Source organism: Hemicordylus capensis, chromosome 4 (genome assembly GCF_027244095.1).
Source record: "Hemicordylus capensis ecotype Gifberg chromosome 4, rHemCap1.1.pri, whole genome shotgun sequence".
In the NCBI taxonomy this organism is placed as follows: Eukaryota; Metazoa; Chordata; class Lepidosauria; order Squamata; family Cordylidae; genus Hemicordylus; species Hemicordylus capensis.
Window position 1 is genome coordinate 145,722,656 of NC_069660.1, and position 17,852 is coordinate 145,740,507.

General features: G+C 41.4%; 1 protein-coding gene across 5 annotated transcripts in view; it reads left to right on the forward strand.

The window, feature by feature from the left end:
• BRINP3 (BMP/retinoic acid inducible neural specific 3) overlaps nucleotides 1-17,852 on the forward strand; it is a 352,098-nt gene that overhangs the window by 201,148 nt on the left and 133,098 nt on the right. For all 5 annotated transcript variants that reach the window (XM_053248782.1, XM_053248785.1, XM_053248783.1 and 2 more), the window contains one exon: nucleotides 1,365-1,555. In XM_053248782.1, the coding sequence (XP_053104757.1) occupies nucleotides 1,365-1,555 (191 nt within the window). The remainder of the gene's footprint in view (nucleotides 1-1,364; nucleotides 1,556-17,852) is intronic.

The following is a 17,852-nucleotide window of genomic DNA, read 5'->3' on the forward strand; positions in this document are numbered from 1 at the left end:
AACTATATCTCTCTGTGAATGAATACTGGCACTGTTTGGTATCAAACTTGTTTTTGTTGAACTTTTAAAATAGGCAATTAAACTATTATTTATTATGTATGTGAAACACAAAAGTAATATAGATATTATTATTATTTCTTGTTTACACAGTCAGACAGGTGTTATTGACTGGTTTGTTTTATCCTGACATTGAGCCCTTCCCAAGGACCTGGGATAGCTGAATTTTATTATCAATGTTGTTGCTGTTATTATAGATATCGTTGCAGAATATAGGCTGTTCCCAGTAAAGTTGCTTTTTGTAATTGGCCAGTGGTGATTCCTGTGGCCCCTATAGTGTTGAGGTGCTCTTCAAGTTGTTTTGGAACTGCACCCAGGGTGCCAATTACCACTGGGATTATTTTGGTCTTTTTCTGCCACAGCCTTTCAATTTCAATTTGTAGATCTTTGTATTTTGTGATTTTTTCTATTTCTTTTTCTTCTATTCTGCTATCCCCTGGTATTGCTATGTCGATTATTTTCACTTGTTTTTCTTTCTTCTCGATTATTCTTGATTATTCTCTATTATTATTATTATTACTATTATTATTACTATTATTATTATTATGCATGAATGAGTCTCAAAGAAAAATTTAATATTACGTGAGAAAACTCTCATAATATATGCAATGGTGTACTGAATATTGTCCAGCTTTTTTTCTTTTTTTAATATATCTAGCAATTCTGATGCGCTAGAATTATAATGGTCATATTTATTTGATCTTGTTCTGTGTCTTTGTATGTCATGAGTTGTGGTGCTGTGCAAGAGCACCCTTGTCTGCACATTCCATTGCATAGAAGATGGAGCATTGCACAGTATGTCAGCCAATGACGTTTGCTGCAGTTCTGAATACATGACAACCCTGAATTATTGTACTGCTTTTTTCTGAGAGAAAATTGTGTGAAAGAAAGGCTTTCATTTTCTTTTGCAACACCATGAAAACGAAAGCCTTTCACATCAAACCTTGAGCAACCTTCTACTTGTATTCCATACAAAAGAAAATGAACATGTCATGCATGACAGTCACACTTTACAAGACAAAGTAACAACAGCATCAACAACAACAACATCCAAGACATCTTTTTATTATAAGGTTCCCCCCCGCCCACACACACACAATAATCTTGTTATAGAATATTTGTTCTGTTTCACTTTTTATTTGTCTTAAGTGTCTAATGCATGACAGAGAATCTCAAGTGAAGCTAGTTCTAATACTCTGCCTCCCAGCTGGACAACAATGTGTGGTGTACTTTGCCAAAGAAAACGTTTGTCTTAATGATGCATTTTTGAATGAGATTTATTTTTATTTTTATTTTTTGCTTTCTAGGGAATTTGGCCGTTGGAAAGTAAATAACCTAGCTGTTGAGAGAAAGAATTTTCTTGGCTCCCCACTGCCTCTCGCCCCCGAATTTTTCCGAAACATAAGACTACTAGGACGTAGGCCGACCCTTCAGCAGATCACAGAAAACCTTATCAAGAAATATGGGACACACTTCCTATTGCAAGCTACCCTGGGAGGTAAGATTACTCTCATGAAACACCTTAATAAGTATTCAGCTAAGATATTTATACTTGATAAGAGGCTGAAAAAATGAAAGACTGGAAAAGTTTCTAATCTGGGGAGGTTGGAAATGGGACGTTGTGCAAAATGTGTGCCCAGGTTGTATTTCAAAGGGGTTAGGGCTAGGCACATATGAATTCATGTTATTTCATGACTTGCCAGGGGCATAGGAAGGTTGGTGGCAGCCCCTCCACTGCTATCTCATGGCTCTCCATCATCACTGCCTTTGCACCCCGTCCTTGCCACCTTTGTGCCCCACTGCTTACCTATCATGTGCATGACCCAAGGCTGGCCATACCTCCTGCATCAATGTGCTTCTGATGCAAGGGGACGTGGTCAGAACAGGAACACAGAAGTGCCAAGATGCCCTCTCCCAGGCAGCAATTGGCTTGTTTGCTGGCTGGATGCTCTGGGGGCAGAAAGGGAGCGCCTTTGGCACATTTGGATATCAGCAGCCCAGTCACATTTACGCCCCTTAATTCAGTGGAAGCTACGCCACTCTGACTTACAGCGGAATGTGTCAGCTGACTTCACTAATTATATTGTCTGTGAAGTGATGTGGAAGGGTGTTTCTGGTGTTATGTCTATGACAGCTCATCATTCATACATGCAAGTGACCACTTGGTGCTGCAGTTCTGAAGTGAAGGAAATGTGCATGTGGACTGGCCCTTGATGCCTCTCCTATATTAGAAAACAACAATAATGAATAATTTGCCACTCTTCAATGGAACCCAAAATCTGTCACCTGTCTCACCCTCATTGTAGAGCTCAACCTACTGTGTTTGTTTGTTGTTTGCTCCCTCCTTCAATGTCATGATTTTCATCTCCCTTCAGACACAGCAGCCAATGTTTGTAAGACTTGGGGAAAAAACAGTTGCCCCAGTCTGGGAAAGAACATCCATGTGCAGAAGCAAACTTTAATGTGGGTGTGATGCTATCGCAGATGTGCATCTGGATCCACATCTGCCTTGTGATACTTATCTAGGCAGCTTCATTGAACTGCTTGGATGCATCTTTTGATGCATATGGGGATATGCTTCTACTAGTTGTTGTGCATGGCTAGTGCTAGGAATAGGGCTATGGAGGCTAGATCTATCAATGACTGTTGGCAATATGAGCCAGAGGAAATGTAAATTTTCAAAGGAAGTGGCCCTTTGGATACCTGCGCATGGGGACAAACAACAGGTCTGTTGTGTTCATGACCTGTCTGTATGCTTTCCAGAGTCATACAACTGGCCACTGTTGTAATCAAGATTCTAGAATACATGAAAATTTGGTATGTTCTAGAAGGATTTTCTTATGCTTCTGTGTTCTTGACAATGTCAACTGTGCTTTGATGATGAGGTTTCACACCGTACATGTCTGGACAGCTATTATAGCTTTACTTGTCCATCTTCAATAAGCAGCAGTAGTAGCAGCAGATGTTTCTGGGGAGAATTTCCAGCTAACAAGCCTTTCAGGCTACTGTCAAACACACATTTCCTCCTGTGATTGAGGCTGCAGGGAGAGGAAAATATTCAAGAAAGTGCAGATAGCTATAGCCACATGGCTCCCATTAGCATTAATGGAAAAGCCATACCTAACATATCACATGCTGTTTTGAAAAGCGATGCCATCATGTATAACATTTGAAAATGAATTGCGGGGTGGGGGATACCATCTACTTGATAATGGACTGGATGGAAGGGGGAAGCTGTCCAGTGGTGCAAGCTAGAGAGAAGAAGAAGTAGGAATTATGCAGCAGGACAGATAATTAGTGCTCAGAATTGCCCACCTAGGCACTGCCAAAAAGTGACAATTGAGCAAAACTGTTTTATCCCTTGGAGTGTGATTCTATTAAAGATAATTCCTGTGATTGTGTAGCTTTCCTGCTGGACAATCTTATCAAATGCTTTTTATTCATGTAAAGAACTGTTTTCTTTAATGCATTGCTGCAAGTGGAGCCTCAACTATATATTAAGAAAATGACAGGCACTCTTTCCTCCTTTGGCAGATGCAGGAGTTCCATAACACCTCACTGCAGCATCGCTTTTTTAAAGCTCCTTGCTAGATATGGCTTCCTTATGTCATTTAAGATAACGATACCTTAAGCCCCATCATAACTTTTTTTTTAAGGAAAGCAGCAAGGAGATCAAAATCTCAGTGAAGTGAAAGTGAACCCCCCCCCCACAAGTCTATCTGTGTTCTCAGCTTGCCATGACTGACAGTTCAATTGTACAAAACGTATAGAATTTTTGTGAAATGCTGTTAAAATTTTTGTTAGCTTGTCATCCATTACAGCATAGGAATACATTTTGTCAGGAACTGTCCATTTTGAATTGTAGTGTAGAGCTCTGAGTAAAATTGTTACCAACATTCTGATTGCACTGCTATTATCATGTGACTATTAAATAGTGCTAATGGGGGAGGAAGGTCACAACTTTCAGGAGTTTTAGTGAATATATTTTGGTACATGTTGGGATAAAGAACATCTAAGGAGTATATATTTTAACAGGGATATATCCGTAACTCTGGCGCACTGTTCAGATACAAGCCTGTGAAAGCATTCCTATGTGGTAGTACTGCAGATTATTATGCCCTTGGAAATTGCATTCTTAAAATAATTTTCAGCATGTGTTAACTTCTGATTTTATTGCATGAAGACCTTTTCAAAGTATTACTTAGAGAAAATACAATACATTGGCTTGCGTTCTAATACTTCATGTGCACTGCAGACTAAGGCAGTGCTTATGGTCATTCAGGGGGGCAATTTTCATTGATCTCCCCTGTACCCACAAGTGCTCTCTGTGACCCAGAAATGGATCCCAAAGGGTTGTGCAGCCCCCAGGGATCCACTATTAGGTCTCAGGGAGTGCTTCTGGGAGCAGAGATTATTGGAAAAAAAGACCAGAGGCGTGCTGCTTTTCTGTGACACAGGAGCTTCAGCTTGGACCTAAAGTTCCTTCCAGAATTCGTTGATAATTTACATTTAGATAGTATTTATGTGTAACTTTAAGTGTTGGAAGCATCAAAGAGGAGGGTGATATTTACTAATTTGAAAGTATCACAAAAAAATACACATGCACACCTGTAACAATATATGACAACTGGAGCATGTATTCAAATATAAAATGATTTTGATTGATTGTTTGATTTCTATACCGCCTTTCATAAGGCATCCCAAGGCGGTTTACAAAAGTTATAATACAATAAAACTCCATAAAAATCACATTTAACAACTTAAAATCAGTTGAACAGTAAAAATAATAAAACACCAAAAAAACCACAAAACCATTTAAAAAGGAAAACAGAAACAGGGAAGCTGAGAAACCTGGAAGCCCCTTAGGGGTAAAAGTCTGAACAAATAAAAAGGTCTTTAGTTGTCTTTTAAAAGCAGCCACAGATGTCAAAGAGCTGACATACACTGGGAGAGCATACCAGAGCGTTGGGGCTCCAAGGCTCCAAAGCCCTGCCCCGTGGGCACAATAATTTAGACTCTCTCAGTGTCGGCACATGGAGCAAAAGTCCCTCTGATGACCTTGTTGGGCGGGCAGAAATCCTTGGGAGCAGACTGTCCTTCAGGTATTCAAGGCCCAAATAATTAAGGTAATAATCAGCACCTTTAATTGGATACAGAAACAAATTGCCAGTCAGTGCAGCCCTTTCAAAACTGATGTAATATGCTCTGAGTGAGCAGTTCCAGAGAGATCTAAATGATATGTAGAAGCAGTCCATGTATGTAGGTATATCAGTTTTAAAATCCTGAAAATTATAGCCTGGTGTTAAAATATTTGGAAATGCCTACTTTATTAAATAGATACAGTTGCAGTGTCATTGCACCATTTATTTGGAAGTAAACCTCAAAGAATTTATTAGGGCTTGCTTCTGAGTAAATATTCAAAGAACTGGACTGTAAGCCAACTAATGTGTTATTTTGTCTTTTCATGGAGTTTATTTTTTGCATGTATTTATGGGGAATTCTTATTTTTTTTACTATCAAGTCTAATTAGCTCTCAAACATAGCATACTGACCATGATGTCATAGGATTAAACATTATGGATTTGTCCACTTGTACTGTAACAAAAGACTGGCATTGAACCAAAGAATGGAAATGAATTTGTTCCCAAAAATAATCCTTACATATCTATCTATCTATCTATCTATCTATCTATCTATCTATCTATCTATCCATTTATTTATTTATTTTATTACATTTCTGCACTGCCCCAAAATTACCTCTCTGGGCAGTTTACAACAACATAAAACCAATTAATAAAAGAATGAAAACATTAAAACATTCCAAACAACAATTCTAGTTAAGCGCTTGGGTGAATCAATGTGTCTTTAAAAACTTTTTAAAGGCTGTCAGAGAGGGAGTCAACAGAGTCTTGGGGCGGCAACAAAGAAGGGCTGTTCCTGAGTAGCCATTAGATGAACTGGTGGCAACCGCAGGTGACCCGCTCCAGATGATCTCAAAGGATCATGGGTCTCATTGTGAAGATGTTCTCTTAAAATCCCCAAATGTTCTCTTAAATATCAAGAATGTTGATGCTAAATATTTATCTACTTATTTATTAGATCAACACCCATCTTACTTCAACAGCCAGCAAGGTTGTGTTCATAGGGCTCCTCCCAAGTGGTCTCCTAGGCACTGCCCTGACCCAGATCTGCTTAGCTTCAGTGTATCATGTTTCTTTGGGCCATAGCCCTGGAACCCAGCTTTTAGATATTCTCATAATACTTGCATATTTGCCAAACATTCTCCAATTATTTCATCAGTATTTGACAACTCATGATATATGACAATATTGATAGCTGGCACAGTACTTTGTATTTGACAGCTTGCAGCTTATGACATTTCATCTTGAATGCTGGCCAAAAAAAAAAAGAAAAGAAACAAGAAAGAAATCAGTCAGTTGATTCCAAGAAGTCTAAAACAATCACATTTTAAATGTTGAGATAAGTGGGACATTTGAAAATTTATATTCAGATGTGAATACATTTTAAATATTTGTGAATATTTAAGTTTGCACCCCTGCTAACTTGGCAAAGGGGCACCTTTTAATGTAGTGATTCTCTTTATTAAACAGGGGAAGAGTAACTGGCCCTATCCACCCCCAGCACAGAACCTCCAGTGACTGTTGCTAGTGGCTATCTTATATTTCTCTTTAGATTGTGAACCCTTTGGGGACAGGGATCCATCTTATTTATATATTATTTCTCTGTGTAAACCACCCTGAGCCATTTTTGGAAGGGTGGTATAGAAATCGAATAAATAAACAAATTAAACAAACAAATAAATAAATAGAAATATATAATTTTATTATATATATATATATATATATATATATATATATATATATATATAATATTAATAACAATAACAATAACAACAACAATAACAGACAAACATCTGCCACACAATACACCAGATATAACTATAGTCGAGAAGAAAGAAAAACAAGTGAAAATAATCGACATAGCAATACCAGGGGATAGCAGAATAGAAGAAAAAGAAATAGAAAAAATCACCAAATACAAAGATCTACAAATTGAAATTGAAAGGCTGTGGCAGAAAAAGACCGAAATAATCCCAGTGGTAATTGGCTCCCTAGGTACAGTTCCAAAAGACCTTGAAGAGCACCTCAACACCATAGGGGCCACAGAAATCACCACCAGCCAATTACAAAAAGCAGCTTTACTGGGAACAGCTTATATTCCATGATGATATTTATAATAACAGCAACAACAATGATAATAAAATTCAGCCATCCCAGGTCCTTGGGAAGGACTCGATGTCTGGATAAAACAAACCAGTCAATAACACCTGTCTGACAGTGTAAACAACAACAACAACAACAATATCAATTTCAGCTCTAATTATAGCAGATAAATATATTTGGAAGCCATGCTCCAGGGTTCAGTACATATTTAGTGCACAATTGCAACTAGTACTATAAATAATATCATAATTCCACAAATGGGAACTGCCACAGATGGAAACCCATAAACACATATTCCAAATCTTTGAATCTGTAGTGCTCTTATTAGTCTTGGAAAAGTCAGAGAATATACAAATAATTTAGCAATAATTTCTCTGAAGATGCCATATAAGATAGCCTCCTTCCATCCTTCTGAGAGAGTTGATTCTTTGCAGAGGGTCACAGCAGACTACCTTGGGGCAACCAAGTACTCCTCAGCACTGAAATGTCATTACCTTTGGGGTGGCTGGGGGGATATTCTGAGCTCTACATATGTACTGTAGGTGATGTAACTACTTGAATGGGTTCTTAGTAGTGTTCCCTATAAGAGGGATTCCCAGTTGTTGTTGACTACAACTCCCATAATCCCCAGCTGCAGTGGCCTTTGTAAAAGTAGATATAGTATACTTTATCATCTATTAGGTACTTCTCTTTTGTGTGTGTTTCACATCTGCATTTAGTACCTACACTTCCCATTTTCCAGGCTTCTATTGGGGTCAGGAAGAATGACAGCTTGGCTGTAACTTGGGCATCATTTTTCTCCTTTAGAGTCTGAGACTGGGTGGGTCCTGACCAGGGCTGTCCCTTGCAGGGTGCAGGGCTGGGGGCGAATCAGCATGTGCGGGGTCCCCTTAACATTTCAAATAAATAAATAATATATATTTTATGTAAAAGCCAGACACAAACATATACAATTTGACACAGCAGAGATGCACCTAGTTACAGTTATTAAACTCCCTCTGATATACACCTTTCCTTCCCACCCCACACACCTCCTTCTACACACACACACACACACACACACACACACACACACACACACACACTCGCTCTGATGCACTCCTTTCCTTCCTTCCCACCCCACCTTTCCTTCCCACCCCCACACCTCCCAACAGTTTAGCACTTAGCAATAGCAATAGCACTTACATTTATATACCGCTCTATAGCCGAAGAGGTTTACAATGATTTAGCATATTGCCCCCAACATTCTGGGTACTCATTTTACCGACCTCGGAAGGATGGAAGGCTGAGTCAACCTTGAGCCCCTGGTCAGGATCGAACTTGTAACCTTCTGGTTACAGGGCGGCAGTTTTACCACTGCGCCACCAGGGGCTGAATGGGGGGGGGGAGTGGCAGCTTTTACCTAACCTGCCATTCTTTGAGGAGAGAAGAAGCTGCCACCAGTCCAGAGGCACACTTAGGTAATTTTGGAGCCTGGACCTAAAGGCCTTTTGAGCCCCACCCACCCCCTGTCCCCCATCATCCCCTTACTATATGCACAATGACACAATTTTATACGCATGGGTTCTTGAGGGCACAAACAGAAACTGAACTCACAAGAATGTAAGAATATTAGAATGGTATATTTATGCAAATATGCGTTAGCAGAAACATTTCAACACACAAGTTAATATATTCCCATCTCATATATTTCTTTCCCCACTCCCTCTTCTGTCTCTAAAGATGATTTGGGGGACCCCAGGGGTGTAGAGGCCCTGGACTTCCACCCAGAAGTGCCTCTGCACCAGTCCTCCCTGTAAAACCCATCATTCCTCACATGCTGAGGGGCCCCCACAGACCTGGAATTGCCCCTGGAGTTTTGGCTGCTCCCCTACTCAGCTGCTGCTTTCATGGAGAAAGTAGGGCCATGACTGTTTCGTACAACAACCTTAACTGCAATACTATTCAGGGAGTACAGAAGTGCACATGCTAGCACTCCTCATGCATGCATCTATGAGCCATGCCCCCAATGTGTCTCCTGCTTTCCCTGCATTCAGCCTTTGGGAATTTGGGAAGACATTGACTCCATGTTCTAGAATCCTAGGTGTTACTAGGGATGTGCTATCGCCTTCCGGATCAAATAGCTGAGAGTGACCTGGAGTTGGAGAAACAAATAAGAGAGGTGTCAAAGAGAGACAGGTGACTAATGAAGTGAATAATGGGTGACTTCAACTACCCACACATAGAGTGGGTAAATTCACATTCAGGTAATGACAGAGAGTCCAAATTTCTAGATGTGCTAAATTACTGTGCCTTAGAACAGTTAGTCGTGGAACTAACCAGAGAGATCGCAATTTTGGATTTAATCCTGTCTGGTGCCCAGGACCTGGTGTGAGATGTCAGAGTTGCAGAACCATTGGGTAGCAGTGACCGTAGTGTGATCCAATTCAGCATATATTTGAGTGGAGAAATGTCAAGGAAGTCCAACACAGATGCACTGGACATCAGAAGATGAAACTTCTAAAAAATGAGGGGACTGGTAAGAAGGAAATTGAAAGGGAAAGTCGGGAGGGTCAAATCACTCCAGAAAGCATGGAACTTATTTTAAATCACAATACTAGAAGTACAGTTGGAATGTATACCAAGAGGGAAGAAAGGTACAACCATGTTCAGGAGGATGCCAGTGTGGCTAACAAGTAGAGTCAGGGAAGTTATAAAAGAGAAGACTTCCTTCAGAAAATAGAAATCCTGCCCAAAGGAAGAAAACAGGAAGAAACATAAACTCTGGCAAAAGAAATGCAAGGACACAATATGGTATGCAAAGAGAGAGATTTAGGAGCACATAGCTCAAAATGTCAAGGGGAATAACAAAAACATCTTTAAATATATCAGAACTATAAAACCTGCCAGGGAGGGTTTTAGATGATGAGGGTGTGAGAGGGAATATTAAAGAGAATAAGGAGATTGCAGAGAAGCTGAATGAGTTCTTTGCATCTGTCTTCACAGAGGAGGATACTGACCATATACCATATCCAGAAATGAGTTTTTCAGGTTTAGTGGCTGTGGAACAGGGTGAATTTGAGGTGACAAGGGCAGATGTTCTAAACTGTCTTGAAAAGTTAAAAATTAACAAATCACCAGGGCCACATGGCATCCATCCAAGCACTCTGAAGGAACTCAAATGTGAAATTGTTCTCTTAGCAAAAATATATAACTCTCCCTGCAACCAGGCTTTGTACAAAGGACTGGAAAGTAGCCAATGTGACTCCAGTTTTCAAGAAGGGATTCAGGGGGGATCCAGGAAATTACAGACCGGTCACCTTAACTTTGGTGCTGGGTAATTTGATGGAAAGCATACTTAAGGACAAAATTGTTAAGCATATAGAAGAACAGGCCTTGTTGGAGGAGAGCCAGCACGGCTTCTGCAAGGGAAAGGCTTGCCTCACTAACTTTTTGGAGTTCTTTGAGAGTGTCAACAGGCATGTGGATAAAGGTGATCTGGTTGACATTGTAAACTTGGAGTTCCAAAAAGCTTTTGATAAAGTACCCCACCAAAGGCTCTTGAGTAAACTTAGCAGTCATAGAATAAGGGGACAGTCCATGAGTGGATCAGTAACTGGTTAAAGGACAGAAAACAGAGAGTAGGAATAAATGGACAGTTTTCACAATGGAGGTAGGTAGGAAGTGGGCTTCCCCAGGGATTGGTACTGGGGCCAGTGCTCTTTAACTTGTTCATAAATGATCTAGAAGTTGGGGTGACCAGCGAATTGGCCAAATTTGCAGATGACACTGAACTATTTAGGATAGTGAAATCCACAATGGATTGTGAGGAACTCCAAAAAGATCTCTCCAAACTGGGTGAGTGGGCGACAAAATGGCAAATGCAGTTCACTGTAAGCAAGTGTAAAGTGATGCACATTGGGGCAAAAAACATCAACTTCACATATATGTTGATGGGATCTGAGCTGTTGGTAGGGATGTGTGGACCGGTCCGGCGGTCCAGTCTGGAGGTTTGGGATTGAAACAAAAACACACACACCCCGGTTCCGTCCAGACCAGAACTGAACCTCCGGAGATGTTTGCAATTTTTTTTAAAAAAATAAATTAAAATAAATTTAAAGTACCTTTAGCCCCTTCAGGGGGCTTCCTGTATGCCACAGGGTGGGTGGGTCCACGAGGGTTCCCCTTCCCCCCACCGGCCTTTGAAGTCACCACCCCGGCCCAGAAAATTGATCATTTTTAGCCCGTGTGGGCCTCTGCAGTGTACTGTGGCGGCCATGTTGGCCACCGCTGCGCATGCATAAATGACTCTGGGTCATGGTAGGGCTTGCAGGGTGTCATGGCCAAAATGGCCACCACTGAATACTACAGAGGCCCAACAGGCCAAAAATGATCAATTTCCCAGGCCGCTGTGGTGACTTTAGAGGCTGGCAGGGGGGAGGGGAACCCTCGTGGACCCACCCACCCCTGCGGCATACAGGAATCCCCCCGAAGGGGCTAAAGGTACTTTAAATTTATTTAATTTTTTTTAAAAAAAATTGCGAATGTGTCTGGACCTGGACTGGACCGGGGGGCAGTTCACTGGGGGCCAGACCGTACTTGGCCAGTCTGGTTCAAGTCCGATCTGGACTCGAACTGAACCAGGCCATCTGGTTCTGTGCACATCCCTAGCTGTCAGTGACTGACCAGGAGAGAGATCTTGAGGTCGTGGTGGACAGCTCATTGAAAGTGTCATCTCAGTGCACGGCAGCTGTGAAAAAAGCGAATCCCATGCTAGGAATCATTAGGAGGGGAATTGGGGAGAAAAGCTAATATTATAAGGCCCTTATACAAATGTATGGTGCAACCACATCTGGTTGCATACACCGCAAAGCATACAGCTTTGGTCACCATATCTTAAGAAGGATATTGTAGAACTGGAAAAGGTACAGAAGAGGGTAACCAAAATGATCAGGGGCTTGGAGCACCTTCCTTATGAGGCTAAAGAGCCTTCAGCATCTGGGGCTCTTTACCTTGGAAAAAATGTGACTAAGGGGAGACATGATTGAAGTGTATAAAATTATGCATGGAGTAGAGAGGGTAGACAGAGATAAATTTTTCTCCCTCTCTCACAACACTAGAACTAGGGGTCACCCCATGAAACGAAAGGTTGGGAACTTTAGGACCGACAAGCGGAAGTACTTTTTCACACAGTGCATAATTAATCTATGGAATTCCTTGCCATGTGATGTGGTGATGGCCACCAGCTTGGATGGCTTTAAAAGAGGGTTTAGACAGGTTCATGGAGGACAGGTCTATCAATGGCTACTAGTCTGATGGCTGTGGACCATCTACAGCCTCATAGGCACGATGCCTCTCAATACCAGTTGCAGGGGAGCAACAGCAGGAGAGATGGCATGCACATACCTCTTGCCTGTGGGCTCCCCAGAGGCATCTGGTGGGCCACTGTGTCAAACAGGATGCTGAACTGGATAGGCCTTGTGCCTGATCCAGCAGGGCTGTTCTTATCTTATGTGGTCAGATTTCTATAATGTGGGGAAAATCTCTCCCTGGATTCAGCACTTGCCTCTGCAAAGAAGCGCAAAACATGGCTTTGGGCAGGGTGCATGGCCACAAAATACATGGGTGCGTGGCTAGCCATTTTGCTCCTTTCCCCCTCTACCTAGGCTGAAGCTGAATGCCTGAACAAGGCTTCAGACTCAACAGCCAGCCAGCTCCTTAACAGGTTCTTCTCCCCAATAAGTACTAAGGCTAGCTCTGCTGTTCCACATCCTCAGGTTTATATTTTGCCTTCCCCTGCCCTACAAAGCAGCTTATGAGGTCTGGAGTAAGGAGCAGTGGGGTGCAGAGTGCTTAAAAAGGGGGTGTGCGTGAATGGTTCATTGCCGAACTGGTTCACCTCAAACCAGAGAGTTTCAAAGGTTTGATCACAGACCGAACAGAGGGCAGTTCAGTCCATGATCAAACCAAACCGGGTCCAGTTTGGGCAAACTGGTTCAGCAATGAACAGGCAGCCAGACAGGGGCGGCGAGAGAGGTAGAAAGCTCCTTACCTGGCTGATGCAGCTACTGGCACCACTGCTTGCCCTCCCTGGATCACTCTCCCTTCCTAGTTTAGGAAGCCATCCATGAGGCAGTGGAGTGGTTCCGGCATCTGTGCATGCATGGACACCATGCAAATGACCTCAATGCATCTATAGAGGCCAGATCTGCTCCTGCACCATGTGGATGGCTTCCTAAACAAGGAAGAGAAGGCGAGTAGTCGGCTAGTCAGAGAGAGTGAACGGCGGCACTGGCAGCTGCACTTGCTGGGTAAAGAGGTTTTTACTTCTCTCACCGCCCCTGCCCAACTAACCTTTACCATTGCCAGTTCCCCCAACCCTGTATTTGTAAAGAGGAATCCTCACTGGATTCCCCCGTATAAGTATTAGCAGCCTGAACCACCGAACTGGTTTGGTGAAATGGACCAGACTGGCCAGTCAGTTTGACCAAACTGGTTCAGCAGCACATGGTTCGGTTCAAATTCTATTTGAATTCGAACCGAATCTTGCATTCTGGTTCATGTACACCCCTAACTTTAAAATCTCCTGCTGCTTTTAAATGGCAGCTTAAAAGTTTGTTTTGTCAGATATTTATTAGCTGAGTGAAACTATGGTTTGTTTGATGCTATTGCTACTTTTGTACTACTTCTATCCTGGGTTTATATGGTTTTGTACTTTGTTGCTGTTTTTATACTGGTTTTAAAAAATATTTTTGATATCGTGTTTTATTGGTTTTTAATTGTTTCTTCATTGTAAGTTGCTTTGTGCTTTTGTAACATGGAAAGAAAGGTAGAAATTATTTTAAAAAATAAAAATATATGTTTCTCTGCAGGCCATTCTTCCTCTCCATAGCATCCCACTGAAATTGATTGTGTCCTGGGGGCGGGGCGGGGAAATAGAGCAACTATATCTTTTTCCTTGAAGGGGAAAAAATGGCTTGGGAGTTAGTGATTTAGAAACATAGGAACATAGGAAACTGCCATATACTGAGTCAGACCACTGGTCTATCTAGCTCAGTATTGTCTTCACAGACTGGCAGCGGCTTCTCCAAGGTTGCAGGCAGGAATCTCTCTCAGCCCTATCTTGGAGAAGCCAGGGAGGAAACTTGAAACCTTCTGCTCTTCCCAGAGCGGCTTCATCCCCTGAGGGGAATATCTTGCAGTGCTCACACATCAAGTCTCCCATTCATATGCAACCAGGGCAGACCCTGCTTAGCTATGGGGAGAAGTCATGCTTGCTTTCACAAGACAAGCTCTCCTCTCTTTTGAAGGGATAAACAGCCAGCAGGAGGATTACATTCCTCTCACCTAACTTTCACTGCTATTGATTGTACTTTAAGCAGCTGGTTTGAAAAATATTATGGTAAAGTTACATAGAACTCAGTGGAGCATGTATCTTTGCCTGGAGATAATGGACAGTTGTGGGAAGAATGTTTGCTTCCAGGTGTAGACTTAGACTAGCCCTTAATATAAACTCTTTGCATTTCATCATCAAGTTGTATTACTTCTGCTGTAGAATTCCATTTTGCTATTTCATTTATATGATTTATTGTGCTATAATTTTAAAAAATAATTTTTCTTTCCCCATAGAAATGCTTCTCTTTTCTTTTAGTTACATCTACATTTCCTATGAAATTCTGTTGCATCTACAGGTCAGTAAGAAAAAGGAAATCACATTGTTTTCCTTGAAAGGGCTGCCAAACATTTGTATTTATGTGCAGCACAGCAAACTTGGCAAATGAATGGCCTTGTGGTGAGATTTGTGTGTATGTCTGCAACCTATTCGTTGGCAAGACTAAACTCTTTTCACCATAAAGGCAACTCTTACACATGGCCTCTCTGAAATGTTCCCAGGTCTCTATTCACAAACTCTGAAATATGCTCCCCTTGGGTGTTCTAAAATGGGAGATCAGCAAAGCTTTCCCCCCACCCCACCCCCATTTTAAAGCTACTATGACAAAATATATACAGTGGCATTTCTACTTGCTGTTTTGTCGGGTGGAGATTTTGACTTCTGGTGTCTTATATATTATGTTTTAAACAAACAAACAAACAAATAAATACATATTCAAGTTTTAAATATAATATTGTTAAATATAGAATATTAAACAACATTCCTTTATTTGTTCGGGGTGGGGGTGGGGAAGCCTAGAGGTATACATTGAAGACAGATTCACAGATATTTTACAAAGTGAGCATTCCATGTCACCTAGGATCCCAGTACTCAGTGAAGAGTTGGCATTACTCTAATGATCATATTTATTTATTTATTTATTTGTGTGTTTGCTGTATTTCTCTACCGCCTGATATAGAAAACTCCAGGTGGAGTACAAATTAAAATATAAAACAATTAAGATTCATAAAACAGATAAAATCTCAATAAATAAAAACACATTAAAATTTAGATTACAAGTAAAAGCCTGGGAAAACAGGTACATACAACGTAGCTTGGCATGGTCCTATTATCCTGGTCATTGTTGGAAGACACTAGGGGTGTGCATGGAACCGGCTGGTCCAGTTTGGTTCAAGTCCAGACCAAAACCAGACCTGGCCAGTTCGGTCCAGCACCCCCTCGAAACCCGCTCCAGTCCGGTCCGGGGTGGGGTTGGGGGTTCACAGACATTTTTTAAAAAAATTAAAAATTAAAAAAAAATACACAAGTACAAAATACTTTCATCATCTTTTGTAATTCTGGAGGGTTTTTGGAAATGTTATATCACAAAGAAACATAGAGGTCTGGTTGGAAATTTGTTAGCATCCGCCAGAATTTTACTGGCCAAATTTTGGAAAAATAAGTTGTTCTACAATGAAAGATTGGATAGATATGCTGATGAACATATCACTGAATACAATGAAAGACTAGACAAGTTATGCTGATGAACACAATAACACACTGTTGATGCCTTTGGGACATCAGTTCAAGCTGGATAATCATGCTTTGATCCAGCTCTGTCGGAGGCTGCTTCTTCATTCCTTGCTTTTTTGCAGGAAAAGCGGCTGCAAATGTGTTCAATGTCGAACCAGTTTGGTTCAACCATTAGGGGTCGAACCAAATCATCCCCTGTTCAATCCAACCCCGGACCAAACACCCCCTGACTGTGTGTGGGGGGGGGCACAGACTTAAAACAACAACAACAACAAACAGGTTGACATCAAACCTGTTTGGACATCCCAGAAGACATCCACACAAGAGTAGGTGGTGCCAAGATCAATTTCAACGGATGGTCCCTTAGCTATTGTAGCTGCTTTGCCTGTAAAAAAGGCTGCTTTGCCTGTAAAAAAGGGAGCCAGCGTGGTGTAGTAGCTAGAGTGCCAGACTAGGACTGGGGAGACCCGAGTTCAAATCCCCATTCAGCCAGGATACTTGCTGGGTGACTCTGGGCCAGTCACTCTCTCTCAGCCTAACCTACTTCACAGGGTTGTTGTTGTGAAGAGAAATCTAAGTATGTAGTACACCGCTCTGGGCTCCTTGGAGGAAGAGCGGGATATAAAATGCAAATAAATAAATAAATAAATAAATAAATAAATAAATAAAATAAGGAACGAAGAAGCAGCCTCTGACAGAGCTGGATCAAAGAATGATTATCCAGCATGAACTGATGTCCCAAAGGCATCAACAGTATGTTATTGTGTTCATCAGCATAACTTGTCTAGTCTTTCATTGTATTCAATGATATGTTCCTCAGCATATCTATCCAATCTTTCATTGCAGAGCAACCTATTTTTTCAATATTTGGCCAGTAAAATTCTGGCTGATGCTAACAAATTTCCAACCAGACCTCTATATTTCTTTGTAATGTTTAACATTTCCGATAACCCTCCAGAATTACAACCCTGCAGGGACACACAGGGTTGCCACCATGACGTAGTTTGTAATGATGTCATTCACCCTGATTCAGGATGGCAGATGCATGAACATTTGAGATGCAAGTGGGCTAACTTGTGGACTTCTAAATAACTTGAACCAAATGAGGTACAGTTGTAGTGAGTGACACACAGGAACACCTCAATGGCAAAGTTTGTGATGATGTCATCCACCCCATTTCAAGATGGCAGATGCGTGAATGTTTGAGGCACAATTGGGCTAACTTGTGAACTGCCTAACCAATTTAGCCAAATTTGCTACAGCTTTAGGGGCCCATAGGGAAACCGCAGTGGCATAGTATGTGATGATGTCATCCACCCCGATCCAAGATGGCAGTGGTGTGAACTTTTGAATGCATAACCTGAGGACTATCTAACCAATTTGGACCAAATTAGATACAGTTGTAGTGAGTGACACACAGGGACACCTCAGTGGTGTAGATTGCAATGATGTTATTCACCCCAGTCCAAGAAGATAGATGCCTGAACATTTGAGGTGCAAGAGATCTAACTTGTGGACCTTGATTTGAACCAAATTTAGTCCAGCTGTAGAGATAGTGAAACTAAAGTAGGCAGATTAGTTCTTACTAGAACAGCTTGTTAAATAATTGGGCAGACAGAGCTGCCCTGGTGACTTCAGAATGCATTTATATACTCTCCACAGAAGCA